This window comes from Microtus ochrogaster, chromosome 4 (genome assembly GCF_000317375.1).
Source record: "Microtus ochrogaster isolate Prairie Vole_2 chromosome 4, MicOch1.0, whole genome shotgun sequence".
NCBI classification, from domain to species: Eukaryota; Metazoa; Chordata; class Mammalia; order Rodentia; family Cricetidae; genus Microtus; species Microtus ochrogaster.
The window spans coordinates 55,329,322-55,354,640 of NC_022011.1; the positions used below are offsets into that span (position 1 = coordinate 55,329,322).

The 25,319-nt window shown below is 35.9% G+C and overlaps 1 protein-coding gene across 1 annotated transcript in view; it reads right to left on the minus strand.

The window, feature by feature from the left end:
* Window positions 1–25,319, minus strand: part of Lrp1b (LDL receptor related protein 1B) — a 1,800,012-nt gene that overhangs the window by 179,499 nt on the left and 1,595,194 nt on the right. The window contains exons 61-63 of the mRNA XM_026778709.1: window positions 10,146–10,334; window positions 9,214–9,362; window positions 1,485–1,578 (exon numbers count right to left, since the gene is read on the minus strand). Of these exons, the coding sequence (XP_026634510.1) occupies window positions 1,485–1,578; window positions 9,214–9,362; window positions 10,146–10,334 (432 nt within the window). The remainder of the gene's footprint in view (window positions 1–1,484; window positions 1,579–9,213; window positions 9,363–10,145; window positions 10,335–25,319) is intronic.

The window sequence follows — 25,319 nt, forward strand, 5'->3', positions numbered from 1 at the left end:
GCCTGTCCTGGAACTAGCTCTGTAGACCAGGCTGGTCTCGAACTCACAGAGATCCACCTGCCTCTGCCTCCCAAGTGCTGGGATTAAAGGCGTGCGTCACCACCACCCGGCTAAGGTACAAATATTTAAGAGAACAAATATTGTGATTCTGTCTCTGCTCTAAGTCTTTGATGTGGTGTTTCCCTCAACAACGGTGGCTCTGGTCAGTAAAGGTCATCTTAACAGGACATCAGTAGGCATTTGCCATTATGTTTAAATATATGAAGGCAAACTATATTTACTTTATTCACTGCATTATAGAAAAATACCTTTTATTGTGGAAAAGTAATATTCTTATAACAAATAAGTCATAGTAAGTGTTCATCATCATCCATACTACCCTTTCTTTTGGCTGCTGTTCCAATTCAAAAACTTTTAAAAAGAATAATTTGATCATAACTTTATACCTATTATCCATAAATACTTCTCCTCATGTCTACTAGAATGAAAATAAAATCTTTCAACAATGCCTAAAAAAAAATCAAACACACAAATAGATTAGGAAAGGATTGGCTTTCATTTTATTTCTCACCAAAGAAGTGGCCTGATGTTTTCCACATAAAAAGAGAATATGGGAAAGAACTTTTAGAGTATGTGGATGGTAACGAAAGGGAAGATGAAACATAGTTCATTTAAGTAACAATATGAAAATGTGACACGGCTTTATAATTGGTGCAAAAAGGGTCTTCAGAAGCTTATAACAGCCTTTCACTTAGACGAAAACTCCTCTTCAGTGGAAGGCTTAGGATCTTGAACTCAGTTGTCAGGGCCAATCAAGGCCAATGCAAGAATCAAATGTCAGTGCCAAGTCAGGCCAAATACGCACTGAGACACTAAGGGAATTGCCAGGATTGACTGTAAGCTCTTCATCTTGACAAGGAAGGATTGGAATGACCTATGGCGTGAACTGTAACAGAATTTCCAGGAAATTCTCTGATTGCCCACTACCATTTAAGTTAGCAATGATTGCTAGCTTAGAGGCTCTAACCAGAGGTGTCACAGTCAGGAGCCCTTTGCATTAATTGTTAAGGGCAAATAAAATCAATTTACCATAAATTAAATTTAACATTAAAAATTTGGACTCCTCAAGGATTTTCAATATTTTAACACTGACAAAAAATATATATTTTTCTATTCATTATATGGGAAGGTATTTCTGCATCTTGCTAATTTGCATTTCAAATTCTGTGAATACATTGAGTTAAAAAAAATCACACCAATTACTATACTACTGACCACTGTAAGATAAAGGTTTTGTTGAGGAAAAAACAAAACAAAACAAAACAAAATAAAAAAAAAAAGTCATGAGGAACAAACCCAAGAAATTGCAACTATTTGTCTCTACATTTTTATAAGAATTGTGAGATAAACTTTTTCTAGGTGATTTCTCCAGTTCTGGAATGTGACGAACACCAAAATCCAAAGCCAGTGTTCAGAATACTCACGGCAGTCGTCAGGCTCATCCGATCCATCGCCACAGTCATCCACGGTGTCACATTTCCACCAGAAAGGGATGCATTTATCAGTTTTGCACTGAAACTTTAAAAGAGAAGAAGGTACACTAAGAATGTTGATAGTCATCACACATACACAATGGGTATTCCTGCAGAACATGGCACAGCCCCTCTAACTCTCTCATTGTAATGCTGAATACACATAGTCCTAGAGGCTCTACAAAAAGCAACGAATGCGCTGGGTGGTGGTGCACGCCTTTAATCCCAGCACTCGGGAGACAGAGACTGGCGGATCTCTGTGAGGTCGAGGCCAGCATAGTCTACAAGAGCTAGTTCCAGGACAGGCTCCAAAGCTACAGAGAAACCCTGTCTCAAAAAAACAAAAAACAAAACACAAACAAACAAAAAAAAAACAAAAAAAAAAAAGCAATGAATGCATAAACACCAACACAGTCTGTCAAAAAATTTCACTACTCTGAACATGTTGGAGATTCAGTGCTCACAATCAGACTCAGGCATTCCCATGCTGTCTGAAGGGCTGTTTAAATCACAACAGAGCACACAACTAAATAGCTGCTAAAGAAACTGCATGGCCATAAAAATGTCGGATGTTTAACTGATTCCATACGAATAATGTCTCTGAAGCACTATACCAGGTCCAGGGCTATCAGGAAGAGATATCAACATGAATTAGGTAAATATGAAATTAATGGAAGACAATTACATTTCCATAAGAATCTTGGCAACTTCAGTGAAAATCAGGCCAGCTCTTATTAATTAAATGTTTTGGGTAAACTTGAAAGATTCCCTCCAACTGTACAATCACAGTTCCTCAGTGTCATGAATGTTCTCAATCCAAACAAGGAAACAAACAAAAAACTACCTAAGATCAGAATTTGTAACTTCTCACATAAATATTGTTGATCCTTCTCCAAAACTGTAGTCAAAACAGTTATTTTCAAGTATTGGAATTATTTTTAAACATAGAAGATAGTAGGCTTGAATGTAATCAGAATATAATTATACCTGTATGAAGATTTCTTACTAGAGCTAAGTGTTTAAAATGTACATAATTTGGGAAGGTGGGAAGGTAAGGAAAGGGAATCCACAGTAATGTTTTTAAAAAATGTAGGAATTAGGATGCAATAGTGTCTTTGCTGATTTTATTTTATTGGTCTATTTATTTACTTATTGTTTTGTTTTTATTTGAAATAGGAACTGACTCAGAAGCCTGAACCAACCTTACACTCATGGTAATTATTTTAATGTGCTAGTATCTCAGATATAGCCAAACAATAAAAATTAAAAAAATACATAGGAAATGTATGTTATAAAAATTAATATAACTTAAAATTCCAGTCACACATTGCTCCATTGACAGATGCTATTTTCAAGTTCTTCCATTGAAAATATCAAAGTTGATGTGGGATTCCCTTCTGTATGCTGTGAATATGTTTTATAACCATTCGTTAATAAGAAACTGCTTTGGCCTATGGCAGGGTAGAATATGGGAAGTTCAAGCAGAGATAAAGGAAAAAAAGAAGAAAAAGTCAGGGAGAACTTCGGTTCCTCTAAGGTTCCACTTTCCACATGTGAGATTACAGGTACACATCTTTATCTCAGGTGCTTATGTGACAGTGGGAGTTGATCCATACACAAGTCAAATACTGTGTACCCCATGCTGCGAACCGTTTTTATTGCCAAGTTTACTCTGTAGAACAATGCACAGTGGCCCAAAGGTTTAGTCAATTTGATCCTTAGTGCTCTTGGGCAATGTCGCAATATTTATTTTTGCTAATATTTAAAAATAAAATATATTAATCTTACTAATATTTAATTACAAAAATAAAAGCTAATTGTTTGAACAAAGTACTAGTATCTCAAGTGGTTGACATTAAATCACTAATAATAAGCAATTAATAAATATAATTCCCCTTTGTTGGTCAACGTATATTCTTTACTCTTATTTATTTCTCTTGCTTTAGTTAGTTAATATGTTTGTTTGTTTGTTGTTTGTTTGTTTTGAGGCAGGTTATCCTTACGTTCCTTCAGCTGTCCTGGAACTTTACTATATAGACCAGGCTGGCCTTTACCTCAAATAAATCCACCTGTTTCTGCCTCCCAAGTGAGGACTGAAGGTGTGGATGATCACAACCAGATTCTTCTTTGTTTTTTAAAAGAGCTTATATTCATGCAGATTGGAAACCTTTTATGAATACATTTCTTAAAGTTATTTCCTTCTTGAAATGTAATACATTAATTCCCATGCAGAGGATTTGGCATTGAAAAACGGTAACTTGAAAATATTGCTTTGGTCCAGTTATCTTTAATAGACATGGGTATGGAATACATTTGTTCATTCAAAATGCAATTGCTATAGAAAGAAAGCCTCGGCTATTAGTAGATGCTGAAGGTGTCCAGTACCATAGAGTCAACTCTGAATAGAATTAGAAACAGGAGAGTGAAATCCTTCCTCTTGTAGAAACGTGGAAGGGAATAGAGAGCAGGAGCCCGGGGAAATCTATCTATTCAACTGATTTTTCTATAATTTGCTTAGCCTGTGGTCATGTCTGTCGTGTTTTTTCCTACGTTACCAGAGGAGAAAAATACCTTTATACATAGTTGGCTCTTTGGGGAAATGAGGCTAAATCTGAAAGCAATTACCCTGAACATTTTATATTTCCAGTCATTACAGGATATCAAAGCACATTAGTGAGAGGATTCCATGTCTTCTGAGAATCTTCAAAGTATTCCCAATTATGAGAGGAAATTTCTAATACACATTTAAGATCACCAAATATATCTGATTTATAAATACCAACTGTTGGAATTATACATAATTTAAAATTCTGCTCTCATTTCAATCTAAAAAGAATATAAAGTGGTTTTGAGTCAAAGAAACCATGATAAAACACAGTTACATTGCCTATTAATTATAACCAACATTTTATTACAGAAGATTTCTTTTATATCTCAGAATCATGTTTTCATATTTAAATTCAGTTGCATTAAAATTAAAAATATAAAATGCACTAATATTAAAAATAAAAATATAAAGCTGCACAGTCCCACTTCTTGCCTGCCAGGTTGTAACAGAAACCAGGCTTGAGGAGCAGCCAAGAACCTGGAGCAGATGGAGGTGCCTCCCCACTGCACCCAGTTTGAAAGCAAGAGTGGATGCTGCTCACGTTCTCCTCACTGGAGCAGCAGCACAGTTGACTGTATAGTGGAGTATGAATACAATGCTGTACAGGAAAATGAATTAACTGTTCCAGCATAGAAATCATCAGGATGTGGAAAAAAAAACTACCAGGAGAAGAATGGCCAAGGGGAATAAATAGGAGAAGCGTGTGTTCTCCGATAATTTTGTTGAAGAAATAAAGCATTAGCCAGAATCCAAGGATAATACTTTGTCCATCAAATGGGAAGCTATGGAAATATAGCAGATCATGGAGAGTGGATGAGCCCTTATTATGTCTAGCTCAAGGAATTAAGCTGATTCACAACTCTAAAATATTTAGACAACAGTGCTCTATATTATTTTATTTTATTTATCTTATTTATCTAGTTATTTTATCACTACATATTTTCTTCTTTTTATTCTTAGACCAGTGGATTTTTTTTTTCCTTAGGTCCCTAGGATTTCTCTTCTCAGGTTTTTGGTCACATAAGCAGTGTTAGGTATGAGTCTTATTTAGTGGAGGAAGCCTTAAGTTACATCAGCTATTACTTGGTTACTACCACAAGTCTTGTGCCACATTTGCCATAGCATCTCTTTAAGGTAGTATACCATGGTAAATTAAAGGCTTCTGACTTGCCTTTCTGTTTATGTTTATATTTTGTTAGTGTACTGAGTACCTTCCTGAACCAAAGAAGCTGATATATAGGGAGACAGACTATATATAGTCACCAGCTCAACATCTCTCTATTCAATAAGTTGAGTAGATGTTGTCTTTGTCAATAGTTTCGCGCCATCAGTTAGTAGAGAGGAACCTATAGCCTTAGCAACAGCTTTGGTTGCTTGATGATTCTCAATGAGCCCCTAAGCAACTCAATAAAATGTAATCCAATTCTGGGATTGATGCTTCATTTGATGACAAGAGATGGCCAGTTAGGACTCTGTCTCCCCGGTATATGATCATCTCATTAGGATTCCCTTCATATATTTTTATATTTTAGGAAGTCTCTGCTATATTATGTTTCTATACTATCCTCCAATGGTCCCTTAATTTTTTCTGCCTCCCCCTGTTTTCCCTCCCACAACCATCTCCCCACTTTATTCACCCACCTTGCCATCCACATCTATTTATCCCTTTCCCTTTCTTAAGGAAATATATCTGGAGATATTTTTAACATTTTTTTTTTCCCGAGACAGGGTTTCTCTGTGGTTTTGGAGCCTGTCCTGGAACTAGCTCTTGTAGACCAGGCTGGTCTCGAACTCACAGAGATCCGCCTGCCTCTGCCTCCCGAGTGCTGGGATTAAAGGCGTGCGCCACCACCGCCCGGCCTGGAGATATTTTTAAAGCATGCTCTGGGAAACTTAGGACAAGAAATTCCAGCAGTTAAATATATGAGAGTGGATAAATAAAAAGAAACAGAAAAGACCTTAATCCTATAGCCACTCTGATCTGAACCTAAAAATAGGGAGGGAAGGAAAATAGGCATTGATGGCAAAATAAAGTTAAGTAGTTTTGCAGAACATTCTGTTACCATGAATGGACCTAGGAAGATTAACGTAGTTTTAGGCTTTGTTTTTTCTCTTTTTTTTATTAACCCTTTCAAGACAGGTTTCTCTGGAGTTTTGGAGCCTATCCTGGAACTAGCTCTTGTAGACCAGGCTAGCCTCGACTCACAGAGGTCCACCTGCCTCAGCCTGCAAGTGCTGGGATAAAGGTGTGCTCCACGACCGCCCAGCTGATGAGCTTAGTTTTATAGAAGGGGAGATGATTCATTTTGGTGGATTAAGAGACTGGAGCCCTGTGCTGGTGGAAGTGTGAAATAGGGAAAGAGGCTTAGCTGTCAGGGAACCGAACTGGATCTTTATCCAAAGATAAGATATCCAAAAGCCTTTGCTTTCCAAAACTGTGTAACACCTGGTAAGGTTCCAGCAACAAAGACTGGCTTATTAGCTGCAGAGAAGAATCTTTTCCTTCCAAGTCCAAAGAGGAGAGGAAAATTCACTGCTAGAACAGAAACTTAAACAGGGCTCCTCCAGTCCCACCCAGAGGCCCCCTCTTCCTACCAAAGCCAATGCTATATCCAGATCTCCTGCAAGAGTTCCTCCAGAGAAACCATAAAACAAACAATCAAAATAAAACAGTTTCTCCTCCACCTCTGTCAGTCAAAATTTGAACCAGTGTCAGAACCAAAGCTGGATCCAGAATAATTGCCATGAAGGCCAAAATCATATAGACCTAGAGGCATTGATGACATGGCTGCCTCAGAGAACTTGTTACATTTCACTAGGAAAAAATCTAAGATGCCTGGAAAAACTGCCTGGCCTCCTAAATAGTGGACATTCTCCAACTCAAAACCCAGAAAAATCTGGAAGTCACCAAATGAAGATAGTACCAGAAATCAGGCTTTAAAAAAGAAGTGAGCTGCTCTTCAAAACAATGTCTTTTGTACCTTCAAGTGATTCTAAAGTAAGCACCAGCACTCTCCTAACTTCAGGAGAAATTAAAGTAAACATAGAAGCCAATGATATGGGGGAAATTTCCTGAATGAGTTAAGAACCCAGATGATTGAATTTCATTTCTGCTATTTGCTTTGAAAATAGAAGTAAATCTCTAAAAAGGAAAAACAATTTACAATAGCTTTTTATTGAGAGTTGTATTTTTATTTTAAGATTTCTATACTATAACAAACTAGTTGTTACTTTTGAAGTAATCTGTCAGATAACGTATTTGAGTTGGCCAGATTTGCTTTTAGGAACAGGAGGCGTTGCTCTCCTGATAAACATAGGGATGTAAACTTTGTGTGTGTGTGAGTGCCTGTGAACCTTTATGTATGTGCGCGCGCGCACACACACACACACACAGACAAATTTACTTTTCTCTTCTTAGCCAGAATCACACTCTTGTGTTTGCTGGTCCTTGGTGTTCTTTGTATTTTGGGTGAGGGTGAGGCTAGCTACTGCTACTATGTCTGAATAACTGTTTCCACTTAATTGTCATAACAATCTACTGAAAAATATTATCTCTATTATTTGTACATATGTCCAAGACTCATTTTGAATGGTAACAGTCACTTAATGTAGTGAATGAGTAGGATTCCCTCCTGAATGATGAATGCTTTTCTTTGGCGGACAAGGTTAGATGTTTTGACAATAGCTATACTGTGTTTTTAACTTTGACTTTTGTTTATTTTGGTTGTTTTGCCCTTGCATAAATTTAAACTACTTTCACTGTAAAATTGAAGTTGTTATGTATTTATGCTGTATACTTAGCTATACCATAGAAACTTTACTGTGTCCTTGAAATGTAATGATTAAGGCATACATAACGTAATAAAGGCGACCATGAGTTCTTGTTCGATGCCATTTAGATTGCTCTCCTTTGCCTCAACCAGCTGTAGCAGTTTGATCTTGGATTCAGAATTACGCAGTAAATCTAGTGTCTTTATAAATTCACGTTTTGTGGAAATCTGTTACATAGCATCAGAAAATAGATTAAGATAAATATCCCATTTAAAGATGGGAAAAGTAAGGCACCAAAAGTTTAGGGAGCACACGCAGCTGATTCCATCAGAATGAAGCAGAGCCATGGATCCAGCCACAGACTGTACTCCATTCAGCCAATGCCCTTAATCTCTAAAAAGACATTGACTTCCTGTGTGGTGCGTGCCGCTCTGCCTTCAGAGGTCAGCTGAGCTAAAACTGGCTTCTATTTCACACCAGCTCAACTGAAAACGAAATCTTTGGCAAGGATATTTACTCTAGTTTCCAACAATGAGCAAATTCAAAGAATACAATTAAAAGAATAAATTTACTGGCTTCAAAAAATATTCGTGCCTTATTTAACAATTTGATCTCAAACCAAACAAGATATTGGCTCTGGTGTAACAAAGTAAAATTATTAATGTCACATGAATACATTACAAAATCTAATGCAAAGTAATAAAATCAACTCCATACAATTAAAAGCCATTAAGTAGATTATTTTTTTTCTGGAATATCTTCACTGTGTATAAGCAAATTTTGATTGGTGGTTTCACATGTAAATTATTTTTATTATATATTAATTCAAATTAATTGTTCTTTATTCCGTTTTGCACTTGCTTTGTATTTGCAGGTGCTATGTCGAGGCAGGGTTGGTTGTAGAGAGTTAACATGATTATTTAAATGCTATATACTTTTACTACATCGTCCCATCATTACCATTCTTTTTTACCTATGTAAAATGCCCTCTGATCTTGTGATTCAGCACACATAAGACTGGAGTCAGAGTTATCTTTGAATCTTGGGTAAAATTGGCTATCTCTTCTCTTTGTTTTCTTCCTGGCCTCTATTTGTTTTCTTATGTCGCGAATCCTATTTGAAGTGTCTGCATTAAATTGCTTTTCCCTGATTCCGGGCAGTGCCCAGAATGGTCACTCATTTCATTGTGCATAGTAACAAACAATTGTTCTTTAAATTATTTGAACACAAAGCAAACTCAGGCCAGACCTTAATAGCAACATACACAAACAACCCAGGAAGTGATTCCAGAGTTCAACTCACCTGACTGGCAGTGCAGTTTGATAAACAAGTTCTATTATCCGCTGCAAGATAGAAGTTGGTGGGACATGCACAGGTGTGGGTCCTCCCAGGGGCTAAAAGGCACAAATGGCTGCACCCACCGTTGTTTACTGTGCAAAGATGTTTGGAGACTGCATATAAAAAGACACAGCAAAACGAAATTATCAAGACCCGGAAGGTGACATGGCATGTGAGACTGAACTTTCAAGAATCATAATTTATAGTCGAATAAACCATCACAATTTGAAGCTATAAAAGTTATGGGTATATCTAAGAAATGCAATTCAATCTCTTTTTTTCACTAATTTTAAATACCTTCTACAAAAACAAGTGTGTTAGTTAAAAGTAGTTGCTCATTAGAAAAGTAAACAGACTGGAAGCATTTTGGGTGAAGAGATACATATGCTTAGAAATATAAATGCAAAATAAAGCAATGAAATAATGAGCTATAAGCATGATGTTTTGCTTTTAGTACAGGAAAACCATCAAACCTTTATCCCCACAAGTTTAGTAGAATCCTATGAAGCACATTGGATTGCAATCTTAGAATCCTGAAATATTGAAATAGAATTCCCTCTAGCTAGAGTTCTAGAAATTAAGGACCCTGTAGATGTACTCTCATGAATTATTTTAAGGATATATTTTACACTTCTCTGACTACGTGAATTACTCGCATCTCAGCTTAATACAATATGAATAGATGAATAGTTATTTATGCAATTACTGAGCTTCTAATCATACCCTGCACTAGTAGTGCTTGATATGAACTGGCTTTGTTACATAAAATAATGCTACATAATGGAATCTGATCATTCTTATCAATAATGAAATCATATTAAACTTGAAATAATAAAAATATGAAATGCAGCTGAAAGATGTGGATGCATTATGGAAATCATGAAAAGAATAATTACCATCAGGTTGTCTATAAGAATGATACACCTGGATATCTGTGATGGTATGCCATGAGTTAATCAGTGAGAGTCTGTCTGCTCCCGAGGTTTTATGGACACGGCTGAGAGACTTGGTTTTCCCATCAGTCCAGTAGATGTAGTCTTCAAACAATGTTAGTGCAATCACCCCTGGAATATCTTGATTAGGGACTGTAATAGGAGATGGCAAGATTAATGTTCAGTCTTGGAAGACTGCCAGTTAAAATATTCAATACTACATGGGCTGACAGATACTACCGCTACAGACATTCTTCTGAATAATTGCTGTGACAACCTGTCAGATTGGCAAGGTTCTTTATTACTGGGTAAGAGAATGTAAGATTAGACATCAGGGTTCACTATGCTCATTTTTTGCTTGGTTTAACAACTAGAAAGAAAACGAATGTGATCAAGCTCACCATTAGAGGAAGGCTGCTTTAGCAGAAACAAGAGGCATCCAGCATTTTAAAACTGAAACTAGAAAGTGTGTGTGTGTGTGTGTGTGTTTTCCTGATCTTCAACCAGTAGATATTTACTTCCTTCCTTAAAGCTGAAGTTCATTGACTAGAGTTCTGCCACATAAAATGATTACATAGGTATTCAAAGATGAGGTATACTTAATACCTGAAAACAGTGTCATGCAATTTGTTTAAGTCATTGATATTTTCATTGTTTGGACATGAAGATGGTTCTAAGAGTGAAAGGAAAATATTTCAAATAAAATCTTATTATGAATATAAAGTTATTTTGTTGCTGACTAAAATTACTTTGTCATTATGACTTTCATTGTAAGAAAGAATTTATATAGAGACTGCTTTACCGTCACAATTTGGATTTTTCAAGTATTCCATGGCAGATTTCGGATGGCAAATAAATATATAAATACTTCGGTGATGAACAGATTTCTCTTCTTGTGATGAGCGATTGTTTGGCATATGTTCAAATGCCTCAGGCCTAATGTGCAAATACTAATAGTTTTTCCTTCTGCTAATGATTTCTCAAAGTTATCAATTCTCAAAGTTATAATCAAGTTCAGAAGATGAAAACTTTCAAGACCATACAAACAGTCTAATAATTTTGAGCGATAATAACTAAACGCTCTAAGAGAAAGTTAATTGATATAATGGGCAAAACAACTGCAGCAATACCGTGTCTCTCATCTTGTAGATTTCACTGACTGAAAAAGGTTTGTCATGCTCAGTAGCAACTGAAAATATATCAAGGTTTCAATACAATTTGTCATGTTTAGGGATGTTTAAGGCCTCATTTTTAAAATGTATGATAAATTTATGTTGTCAACAAAAAATAAATAGGCTAAAACTATAGAGAGAGACAGAGAGTGTGTGTGTTTAAGATAAATCACATGTAATCTGAGAGTTTACTATGATTCAGTCACAATGTAAATAAATAAATAAATAAATAAATAAATAAATAAATAAATAAATAAATATGAGAATAGTATAATTACATGTTAAATTATTTAGTATTGGTAGTAAGGTGTCTATCAAGAAATGAACCTGGACAACATACTGAAGAGTCAGAATTCGAGAAAAGTTCAGAAAACTTTAGGCATTTTGAATCCTGATGTTAATTCCATATGTCTGTGCAACTTAATTCTCCCTATCCTTGTAGAGACACAGAACCCATCTCTAAATATGATGAGTGTAATTGGGTAAAGAAGGAGAAGTGCACTTTGCCATAAAGTATCACATAAGCTTCTTTTACAAATTACTATCTCCTTCCTCTGCTGTATAAATTCAGTTTTAAAAAGATAAAAATGTGAATTATGGGAATGGGTGATAATTAGGTGTCCATTACCAGAGGGTATAGGTTGGAAACTTTAAAGTAAAGTGGCAGAGTATTTTGAAATGCTCAGAAACATTCTATTTATGCCTTTTCAGAAGTAATTTTACCATTAAGTATGGGCTCAAAAGTTAATCATCACTTTAAACTCTCCATCTACTGAGATTCAATTAAATTCTGTGGAAAGATGAAGTTTTTGTAAAAATTAGTCAATTAGCATTTTGAAAGTAGCACAATCTTTCCTGCTACTCCAAACTAACTGTCACTTATCTCTACTGCAAAGTACATCAGTACTTCAGAACTAGCATATTAGTGCAACAAACACCTCTCAGTTCCAAATACAAACCATATTGAGTCTGAACAGGATTGCAGGGGGGTAATAACTTTATGCACTTTATTTCATTTACCACTGCCTAAAGTCGATCATAAAGTATTATTCTTCACAATATTTGGACAATGAAACATTGCCTAAACAAACAAAATGGATAAGTAAAGGCACTGGTCTTTGAATCTGAATCAGCTTCTCTGCTGGCAAAATCCAAGCATCTTCACCATGACCGTCATCATCCCCCCATTCTCTTGGGAAGATGGAGCAGGGAGAACAAGCAAAGCAGAGGGTTCACGTCATAATCTGCAGTTGACAGTCAGCTTGCTTAATGGCTTGCCTGCACTGTTCTGTAACGATCTCCAGATGTGTGCAATTTACTGGACAACTAATTGAGTATGATCAACAGAAATTATTTTTATTACATAGCCATCATAAATTCATGGGCACTAGTGTTTGTTTGGAAGCATCACTCCAGTCCCTGAAATCCATCTATCCAAAGAGTCTGGGATGTTTGGGTGAGCGTTCCATCCCAAGCCCCCTCCCCTGGGACTTGCTTCAGATTCCACCTCTATGAAAGCCCTCCAAACTATGGCCTCTCCAGCATCTCTGGAGGCTATACCACTCCCATAGTATATTGAAATTGTACCTTGCAGAACAAGCATGTGGTTTTCTGGTCTTCCTTCCCCAGCTCCTCTTTGGGGAACTGAAAGGCTACCCAGGAGCATTGGTATCCATTAAACCTGGGCTTTTTCTAATTCGGTTTGATTTGCTCTGATTTGGATTATTGCATTGTTGGAGAGGCTTATTGGGTTTCAGAAACTTTTCAATCATTCAGGGCTTATGAAATGGTTCAGTCCATAAAGGTGCTTGCCATCAAACCTAACAACCAATGCTTGATTTTTTTGGACACACTTGTTTGGTGGTAGAACTGTAAGTGTCTCCTGTGAGTGTATACTCTCACACACAATGTAATTAAAGTAAATTTAACAAAAATTAGAAATCATTGAACTCAGCAAAGCAAAGTATTAGTTCAAGGGAACAAAATGTGGCTAAATGTACTGAGTATGTAGAATAGTCAGGTCAAAATGAAGAAGAGAGTCCCTTCCCTCAAATTGTACGTTTGTATCAGTTCTCTCTTCAGAAGTGAAGAAAAGATTCAGTACTCAGATATACAACCAAACTGTAAGTCCTCATTTGGGAAATGTGCTTTCTTCTCAAACATCATCAACCACTACCATGAACAGAAAAAATGAAGTCAAATACCAACCTATGTCAAAGAGAGAGAAATTGGTCTAACCCAGCTTATCTGACCTAGTTCGTCAAGCTGGTCTTCTGAGGGATCAGGACACCTCCAACAAGGCCACACAATATCAATAGAAATCAAGCGCAACACAGGAAATCAGGATGAAGTCCTTCTACACTACCCAATGTGAGAATTCATCTGTTCTGCCTGGATCTCCACAGAAGGGGTTAATTAAGTGCTTCTTTACATGGTCATGAAAATGCTTGCTGTATATATTAACTAAGTGATAAATATAAATAAGTGAACACTGTGTTTATTTTTTCTATTAACATAGAAGACTTATACCTACATTGATTACATAAAACATATTTGAGTTAAACATTGTAAATGATCAAATAAGAAATTAGGCCAATTGTGAGGGAAGAAAATGCTTACTTTATTTGCTTTTATAGTTTTACATTGCAATATACATGTTGAAAGGTACACACACACACACACACACACACACACACACACACACACACATATATATATATATATATATATATATATATATATATATATATGTATATCAGAGCAGCAATAAGAAGGATGTTTTGCAATAGAACTGGACAATAAATTGAGATGACAAGCTATCACCCCAGTATGTGAGGGTGCATGGGACACTGGATGAACTCTAACAAGGCAATGTGGAAGAATTTAGGGGCAAAATAGAAATATTTACTCAATATTATGTATATATTCCTTTAAACATAAACATCATATACTTGGATGGCTTGTATAAACGACCATGGCTTAGTTAAGAAAACAAGAAATTTAAGAAAGGAAATTTTAAGGAATCTTTTACTTACATCTACTTTATAGTTATACACACACACACATAAAAGACAAAAAAAATAGAAGTGATAGATGAGCTATAGTTTAATGGGAGCATATTATATATTTAAAGCTCATTTTAAAGTTTTTAACGGCCGTTTTTTTCCAACAAAGAAATATGAGATCTTAGTTTACTTATGCTGGAGGTAGCCTAGTGTTTTTAATAATAAAGTTTTTGTCTTGAAAAATTTTTTAAAAAAGTTTTTACAGCAGTTAAGTTTCTATTCTTTACAACAGCATTGTCTGTTGAAGTGTTTCCAGTAGTTTGCTTGAACACTAGGCTTCTAGTTCTCATTTTGTAGACTCTATTTTCAAAAGAATATAACTGTTATTTGGAAAAAAGAAAATATCAAAGTAGGACTCACTTTGTAGTTTTCTCTGTTAGTCAATTTAGAGATTCATAGTCATGATTTACCAAAGCATAAGTGAAAAGGTGACATGAGCATGTGAATGTGGCTTTAGTGCAGCCTTGCGACTTGAGACACTATCAGAATATTCTAGATTGCTAACTTCTGGATATCAACAAACATGATAAATGAGTGTGTTTCCGGTAGCAGCATCTCAATTTTATATTTTTGTTTTAACTTTAAATATAGAGGAAAAATGTATAAAATTCCCTTTTGAAAAATCCCATAGTTTTACAGGAAGTGCACTGGGAGGCTGCACAATTAGCTTGTTTTACTACACCATAGCATGTGGAATGTCCACCTAGCAGCGCCCTGATGAGCCTCTGTTTTCTCCTGTGGGACTGACTGTATTTGAGTGCTATTTTTATTTACTTCTTTATTGTATGTGTGTGTTGCACAGTAAATATGCCAGTGTGTGTATCGCTTCCATGTGAATGCACACAGAGGTCAGAGGACAAGTTGGTCTTTTCCTCTATTGCTTTCTAGCTTAGATTTGAGACTGGCTTCCTCACTGAACTGAAGCTGTTTACCTATGCTGGTTGTCTCGAGAGGTCCAGACCTCCACCTCCACAAACACTTAGACTAGGATGATGGGGTTTTAAGTGTTTCTTGGGGATTTGTACAAAAGTCCTTTGCTTTATTTCCCTGTACAGTATTTCCCCAAAATCCTTAAATTCAATTTTAAAAGTTTTGCTTTATTCCTATGTGGCAGTTTGAATGAAACTGCCCCACACAGGCTCATATACTTGAATGTTCGGCTCCCAGTTCCTGGAGCTGTTTGGGAAGGAATGAGTGGGAAGTGTGGCCTAGTAGGACGAGGTTTGTTATTGAGGGTAGGATTTTTGGTTTCAAAAGTGCACTACCATTACCAATTAGCTCTCTTTCTTTCTGCCTCCTGCTTGTGGGTCACGTATGAGCTTTCAGTACTGCTCCAACACCATGACTGTCTGCCTGCTGCCTTGTTTCCTGCCATGAGAGTCATAAACTCTTACTGCGCTAGTAATAAAAGTTTTCTTTTATGACTTTCTTTGATCATGGTGACTGTACAGTGCAAAAAAAGTAACTAGAAAAACCACAACCCCTGTAATTCTTATGTAAAAATGGCTATATAGGCTTCATTAGCATTGTCTTACATTAAACAAGGGTAAAGAGTACGACCACCAGATTATGCAGTTACTTTTACAATTGAGTCAAGTCAAAGCAGAATGGAAGTTTATAATGATTTTTTTTATTGTCATATATGACTTATGCATTTATTGATTATGCCTTGTGTTTTAATTGGAAAATAACTAAATAAAATTACCAGTTAAGGTTAAGCTAACCATTTCTATATAAATTAATACATTTGAAACATTTGTCTCTGAAAACTATAATAATGCCAAAACTTCAAATCAAACCTAAATACTCTGGTTGGTTTCTAAAATGCTAAAGACATCTCCATTGCTTATTTCCAATGCCATGACCCAAAGAGCATGTACTTCTACACACGAAATACTGCACAGGAGCTTTAGCGTTTTCTCCTGGAGTTTAATCTACACAATCTCTTTTACAATAGGCAAGAATCCTGAGGCAAACAAAGGAAAGTTTAACAAAGGCATTTTTTTTTTCAGAGACGTGAATGTGACTAAAGTAGATTGATTTTTTTTCCCTTATATCTCTAACCGGAGTGATAAAAACATACCTGAGAAAAACTGAACCGCCTAAGAAGGGGAGTGCCCACTGTTAGATGAATTTGGCATAGAAGGAAAAAGGAAGAACAACTCTTTCTTTCGGATTTTCTCTTCTATACCATCAAGTATTCTGTCACTGCTCCCTGGAGTAAAGCTAACTTAAACCCAGACATTAACGTGTCCTGGAAATACAGTTAAAATATCAACCTTCCAGAATTGAGCAAGGGCAAGTACTTTTATGTAGAGAAACAAGAACCCTCCAATCAATATTTTAGGTTTACTATGTTATTTAATGTGTCTCTTCCGGATTCAAAACTTCAGCAAAAGCCTCTAATCCCTTAGCAAACATTCACACTATTCATTCAGAAGAAATGACAGTGTTCAACTGAGAACACCACGAGTTCTGTATGCTAAAATTTAACCAATATAACCATTTTCCTTGGTATCTTTCAAGAGAGATATAATCACAGGTATAAAGATGGGGTGGGAATTAAAATAGTTCTGGATGGCAGTCAAAAGGAATGAGATGGTTCATAAAAAAATAGCATTTAAAGCTATGGAGTGGGATTGAAGAAAGATGACGGAAGCACACAGTCTGGGAAAGAGATGATAAAATGAAAGGTGGGCAGAAAAAGAGAAAGTGAAATATTCATTTTTATTTCAAACGTGAAATGACAATGACCAATAGGCGGGAGGAACACAGTGTCTATCTCATGAAGACAAACAGAGAAGAGTGGGTAGGTGGAAAATGCCCATGGCATACTGATCTTCAGAAAATTAAGACAGAGAAAGTGATAGCACCACCAAATAAAACCACTGTGATGAAATGTAACCTCACTGGCAAGATTTTATCTCCTTTGTCAATATCATGCCCCTTTCTGAGTTGCTTGTGTAATATAACTTAAAGATAATTTTCTCTTCAAAGTATCTGAAATATGCATTTATTATTCTTCCTTATAAACATTGTTGTTGTTGTTTAAAGCATTCTTGCTTAATTTTTAAGTAATACCCCTACATAATAAATTGCAAGCAAAAGGACCTAAAATTTATTGTTCCAAAACAATAAAAACCTTAAGAAATTCTAGGAAGACTAAGGCTAGAAATGCTTCTGAATATCAGAACATGAAAAAGCTATATTTTCCAGTAAATATATAATGTTTCTTTCAGTCACTTTGTAAACAAAAATCAACCTTCTTGATTCAACACATGTCTGAGAACACAGACAAACTTAAGCAAATACTGCCTGGGATTAGATTTCAGGAGGCCACCTTTGAATACAGTAATAAAATAAAGAAATCTAATAAAATTCCCATTGCTTCTTTAGTTTACTGGTACATTACATGTTTAAATTTTTGTCCTGTGTCTACTTTCCAGTCACAAGTATAGAAACTGATGTTGTATTCAGAAATCTTCAAACTTAAGCAATTATTAAGAGTGGTTTATGAGGGACACCCATGGGAGCAGAAGAATAATTGGGAGCAGAAGAAAAATAACATTTTCTGACAAGTGTTTGGGGATTTGGAAACATCTATGAATCACTAGTAGAAATGCAAAATAGTGTAGCCACTCCGAAAAATGATTTAACAGATCTTAAGCAACCTACAGAACCCAGCAGAGCTGTATTTAAGAATATTAAAACTGGGATCTCAGACTTATGTTGGTACATAATGAAGGAGAGGCATTGTTCATGTCTTTCTACGGATGGATGGGCAAATTAAGTGTTTTCTAATGAATGGAATATTACTTAAGCATAAGAAAGGGATGCGGTGCTGACGAATAGGATAAGAAAGTGGACTCTGAAAATGCATGCTAAAGGAAATGGTCCAGACAGAGAAAAAAAATATGTAAGACTGCAAGGTATACAAGTAACTTAGAATGAGCCAGACTGATAAAGATAGAAAGTGGGAAGCAGTTACCAAGGGACAAGGGGGTGGCTACTAGGAACTGAATGTTTAACTGAAACAATATTTACACTCAGGAGACAATAAAAAGTTTTGGACATAAGGCATGGCAATGATTCCCCCAAATTACAAATATATTTAATGCTTCTGAAGTATATCTTTACAAAAAACAAAAATTAAGCTGTGCTTAAAAAAAGAGGACTTAAGACACTAGGGAAATACAGGTGGATGGCATTTGTGGTACAACTTTATCTAGAATTTCCTGTATCACTTGCCTACATTCTCATCTCAAGTGATACAGATTGCTGACACACCTTGGGAATAATGGTTATGTACAACTCAGCACAATATTCGATTTTACCTGTTTAAAATTATCTTGTTATGAGTGGGGTATGGCCTTTTCAGAAACTTAAGCTCTAATAACATATCCCAATAATAAATGTGAAATTTTCTTCAGTCCTATGGATGATACTGTAAAAATTATAATGTGCACTGGGCGATGGTGGCACATGCCTTTAATCCCAGCACTCGGGAGGCAGAGGCAGGCGGATCTCTGGGAGTTTGAGGCCAGCCTGGTCTACAAGAGCTAGTTCCGGGACAGGCACCAAAGTTACAGAGAAACCCTATCTTGAAAAACCAAAAAAAAAAAAAAAATCCAAAAAAAATTATAATGTGCTAAGTTTTCATAAGTCTGAATGGACCTTCTCTGATAATACCACTGTAATCTCTGACATAAGCAAGGAAACATTGTTTCATAAACTTGAAAAAGGCAGATCCATGCTTTTCTGTAGTATTCTGTATCTTTCTAGTGAAGATTCAATGTGACATGGGCAATAGAAATTATGGTCTGTATTTATTCCTTCCTCCCTCCTGTCTTTCTTTCATTCTTATTTTTTCTTTCTTTCTTTTCTCTTATTTTTGTTTTTGCGGGCAGGGCTTCTCGGTATATCCCTGGTGGTCTTACAACTCTCACAGTTACTCTGAATTCCCTCTCTGCTTTTATATCAAGTAACTTCCCAAGTGTGGAAAGTTATAGATATTTAATGATTTTTGTGAAACTGGCATGTTTCCTTCTGTTTCTAAATTTTATAAATACTCTTTAATTTTAAGTATAAATTTTCATAGCCTATGTTGTACTGTATGTCATCCATTTAGCAAATATATTGCAATTTCCTGTATGGCATTGTGGTTTAACAGAGAATAACTAAACATATAACTTAAAATTGTGTCTTTGAAGATTACTAACTATACAGTATTCACATGTGCTGCCTTTTCTTCTAATATGACTTCCACTACAGGTATAATGAATAAAATCTTATATGACATTAAAAAAACAAAAAACAAACAAACAAAAAACTCTCACAGTAGATCAATGTGGTCTTGAACTCAGAGATCAGAGTGCCTCTGCCTCCCAAGTGCTTGGATTAATGGCATGCATTAATTTGTCTTCTTCACTTTAAGATTTGGGTCCAACTCTCAGTATACTCGGTATTTCAATATGCAGATCATTTAAACACTGTTCAGAGAAAGCTACTCAGTCTCCCCGTTCAAGACATGACAGCAAGAGGAATCAAGGACCATTTAACAAATTAAAAGCTACCAGCTTCATTGAAGACCTGCCTAGTTCCTCGAGTGCCACATGGAAGTGTCCAGTTATGACCTTTCATATTCCAGATCAACAGAGCTGTTATTCTGACTCTTTCATGAGGAGACAGACCCTAACTTCTCAGCAGGAGCACACATTATATGTCCCGGATTTTCTCTGATAAAAACTACACGATGCAAGTCATGTTCTTGTAATACAGAATATTTTCTAGGCACAAAATTGAGAATGGCCTGCATGCCTCAGTGCAGTGGAAATTCCCTCACACCAATAAGATTCTGTCTGCTTAAAACTTAGAAAATGATCTATAGAGCACAGTTTGACCAATACTGCATGAACATGCACACTTCTTGGCCATTTCTGCAAGGCACCTCAGAGCCGATGTCAATATCATAGATGGCAGGGCTGATAAATCATGGCCAATTGAATAATAAATTCATTTGCTGCCTTCCATCTTCACTCTTTACATTTGATTTCTGGGGTTAGTGGTCACATCCATCTACCAGAATTCCCACAGTCAAACATCTGATTTAGAGCTCCAGAAGCAAAATGATAAATATGCCTCTGAAATCAAACCGGAAAAAAGTGCAGTACACAACCTTTTCCCTATGCGTTCTGGGTTGTCCTAGGGAAAAGCTGAAGTAAGGAGATAATTGATGAAAATAAAAGCAAACAAATGAACAGAGGAAAAACCCCTTCTCTGGGCTTGAAGAAGTGGTAGGGTAGGTAAGAGTGTTAATCTCACAAACATAAGGAACTATTTTTGATCCCCAGCAGCAGAAACAAGCCAAGTGTTCCTATGTAAGGTGAGAGACCCAGAAATAGGATCAAGTCGGAGGAAGGGAGACCCCAGTGGTTTACTCGACATACTATATAGCAGATGTAGCAAACTCTGGGTTCAATTAAAAACCTCCATATCAAACAATCACAGCAAAAACAATAGCATAATATGGTGGAATATTATTTTCAGGTGGGTGACATTTGGTTATGCTGCATTTGTTTAACTCTGTGAAGCTGTGTTACTATGCCTACCGTAAACAAGTAATGGTCCTAATAAAGAGATGAATGGCCCATAGAAAGGCTGGAGTAAGGATAGGCAGGGCTAGCAGACAAAAAGTATAAACAGGAACAGAAATCTGGGAGGAGAGATGAAGAGCAAGTAAGAAGAGAACAAAAAATGAGGACATCAAGGGCCAGCCACCTTGTTCCACAGCAAGCCATGGAGAAAGAAGAAAAGAAAGATACACAGGAATAGAGAAAGATAAAAGCCTAGAGATGCAAGGTAATAGGGATAATTTAGGATACTGAAAGCTGGCAAGAAACAAGCCAAGCTAATGCCAGGCATTCATAAGTAAGAACAAGCCTCCATGAGTGATTTATTTGGGAGCTGGGTGGTGGAACACCCAAATCCCAAATCCCAAATCACACAACAGCAGATGCCACCCAATATTAGAACATTTTCTGCAGACACACTTATATACAGTCCCCAACACACATTAATGCACACTAACATACTGAACATTAATAAATTAATTAAATAAGTAATAAATAATAAATTAACTAATTAAGTAAAAACAATGTACTCCTGTTTACCTTCTCTAAATTCCAAACAAGAAACACACTGAAGTCTTTGTCTATGGACAGGAGCCTTGAACGGTCCGTGGCAACAGGATCTCCGAAGCTCTGAAGCTCACTCATGTGCACATTTGTGGGAGGATGGACTTGTTGAAGGTGACCAAAGACTCAAATGAAAGTAGTGGCTAAAGTATCCATATTTTAAATATACATATGTGTGTGTGTATATATATATATATATATATATATATATATATATATATATATATATATATCACAAGGCATGATCAGCACTGAAGATCTGAGACGTTTTATAAATTACATTTCCTTTCAGTTTATCACTCTGTCCTGGAAACATTTCTAGAGTAAGTGAACTGTATTTTGCTTTCTGTCATTAGCTTTAATTATATTATAAACAGCAGCATATTTTGGGAAGCCTCCTCTTTGCAATGGGCTGTGATGAAAGGAATATTTTTTTTCAAAAGTATTAAAATGTAGTGTCTAACCATGAACAGAACATTCTGAAGGCTTTTCTTTAACAGTGAGGATTGTCTTTGGGACTGCTGCCTTTTCATGTGAAGATTCTTCACATATTTAAATTATCTTCCAACACAAATGCAAAAGCTTGTGAGACTCATGATACGTAGACAAAATTGCCTCGCTTCTGTGATATAATTGTTACCCTTTATACAAAGATTCTTTCGATATATTTTATGCTATTTCCCCAGAAGCATGCTGAAACTAGAATTCCTTTTCATAGTATCAGTCCCCTACTTTATGATTTGTAGTTTTAATAATCACACAGAGCAGCCCCTCCACATCACAAACTAGACTCTCAGATGAAACAATGACAGGATTTAGGCTATGACTAATCCTCAGGGTTTTTGATAGTGACACTTAAATGTTAAGGATCGTCTGGTTGGGACAGACTGTTATTCTTTAAATGGATGGAGAGAGAAAACATAATTCCATGGAATTCTTTAGTTTATCCACTATGTAAAAGACAAACCATTGATGATCTGTAGTTTATATCCAACACCTATTCATCACAGAAATTAGTAAATCAATATAAATTCCAACATGTAGGTAAACATGGGCATAACCATCTTAGCTACACAAGATTAAAACACTTGGAAACAAGTGGAAAAGTAGAGAAAACCTGTTACGACAGATACCATCTCAAGATCAGAAGTACCTTCTCACTTCTTATCACTTACACTTTTGTTATTACATTGAGTATTTTCAGACAATTGTTTTGCAACACTTCTTCTTGATACATATTCAGTTCCAGGAAACAGTTTTTAGAATGTGGAAAACTAAATCTGAATTTATGTCCTATGATGCAATAGTTAGAATGAACTTTTGTTCACAATAGAATTTTCTGGTGTTTAATTTGCTTTTCGTTAGTAAAACTAACGAAACTCTTGTTTAGACAGGTACACAGTCATTGCTGATGTTCCTTTCTGGAGACGTCAGTCACCTGATTTTAGTAATGAACAATCCAGGGAAAGGGAAAATAGCTTGAATTCTGTGAAAAGAATTCCAAAGTAACACTTATGCGTTTCCCTGGACTTTAGGAAATATAGTTAGATTGGAAACAGCAAACTATAACATCAAACAGAACAGATCACAGTGAGATGACTGACCAATCACATGAAAGTTTTATGTAACAGTATTAAATACTAGCCTTTGGGCTATAGATATGTTCCAAGGACCCTCTGCTCCTGAATGGGATTAATGCTCCTACAAAAGGAGTTTTGGAAATTTTCTTCCTTCTTCCCATTTGTGGGAATGTATGAAGGCCTGTAAGCAAAGCAAAGCGTCTGAAGGTATAAAATATATCAGCACCTTGATTATGAGTTTCCCAGCCTGGGAAGAAACAGGATAGTGTTGCTTAAATTGCTAAACAAAGAAGAATTTGTTCCCCAAATTGAGATAAACTAAGGCAGTAATTTTCAGCTTTCCTAGTTCTGTGATCCTTTAATACGGGTCCTCATGTTATTGTGGGGTTTCCAACCATAAAATTATTTAGTTGCTACTTCATAACTGAAATTTTTCTACTGTTATGAATCATAAGGTAAATATCTGATATGGAGGATACCTAATATGTAACCACATTATAAGGGTCATTCAGAAAGGGTCAAGGCTCACAGGTTGAGAACTGCTGAAGTAAGGCAATAGTATCTACTTTAAGTGCATGGATATTCTTTTCCCTCTACTATAGAAGCAAACAAACACAGGAGTTTATCAGATAGAAACTTTAGTGTAGTTACACTGCTGAACAGAATTTGCTATGCTTGCTTGTACATTGTATAAACTAAAATCTATCATTTAATTGGCCTCTAAAAATCTCAAGTGTCAGACACATTTTTATCTATGTGTACACTTTTATTCACTCTATCCCTGGGTAATAAGAGATACTATTATAAGACACCAAATTTTCTATTATGGTTTTAAAAAATGAAGTCTATAGAAGAGAGGAAGGCATTAAAGCTTTAGCAGAAGGCAGATTTCTCTGAGTCTCTTGATTATGAGCTATGCGACTGTGGACTAAATATTTAATCTCTGAAGTCACTTGACTGATGTAAATGGATTTCGTTCCCCATGATGGGATGATTATAGAAGCATCCACAGTCTTGAATAAGATAGGACCAAACTGAATGGATGTGTTTATGAGAGATGAACATGGTGCTTGGATCCCCTGTGAAAGGTATAGAACACAATCTCTCAAAGCTAAATCAAGAAGTGGATTTCAAGTTATCTCATACAGTATGATACATAAAACTTTATAGTTTTGAAAATTATTTCTGTATGGTACTCATAGTAAGGTACTTATAGATTAACATACATTTCACAATGCTAAAAGAATGAACATCAGAAGGTTTTATGTTACTAAAATCAATAGATCTCTTATCAGAACAGAGCTTTTTGATTCAGTAACTTCACTTTGGTGTACTAAATTCTTGAAAAGTGCATAAATGTATGGGAATCTAACAGCTCTAACACAGAGGACTACATTCCATTTAGTAAGGGAAATACATAATATTCATTATATACCTCGTACGCGCAGCCTTAATCTCTCCACTGCTATATTTGCTAATTTATTCAATTTAGCAGATGAGTTAGTATTGAATATGACACTGTATCCCTTTTCCCCCAGTGAGAATCACTTCAAACATTTTCTCCTGAAATATTTTAACAGTGTTTAAATTGGTTGCCCTTCCAGGGTCATTCATTTTCCACACTGCTGTCAAAACTAATAACAGTATTCCATAAACTAAACACCATCAATGGCTCCCTATGACCTAAGAGATGGCTACCAAATTACAAAGTATATAAGGCTTGTCAAAATATGGCACCAATTTGTTCTTGTTCATCTCAGTCATTATCTATTTTCTATCCTTTTCAGGCATGGACAAATTATCTAACAGTTACACTGATCGAAGATTCTGCTATACTTGGCACATACTATTTTTCTGTATGAAGTGTGATCCATACTTTCCCATGCATAAAGATCTGTAGAGTCCCTAAGAACCTAGAACTGTCCACACTGAAAAACTTTCATTATGCCTGTTTCTATTTTCACATTCAGATCTTTTGCTGCAAAATAGTGTTTCCAATAAACTTTGATTTAAAGACAGTAAGTTGTTCATCTTCACAATTCCAAAGTTTAATGTAATGCATCTCTCAGAGGGTCAGTGATTGTGGAATGGGTGAATAAATGATTTGGCATCCAAAACATAGAAATAA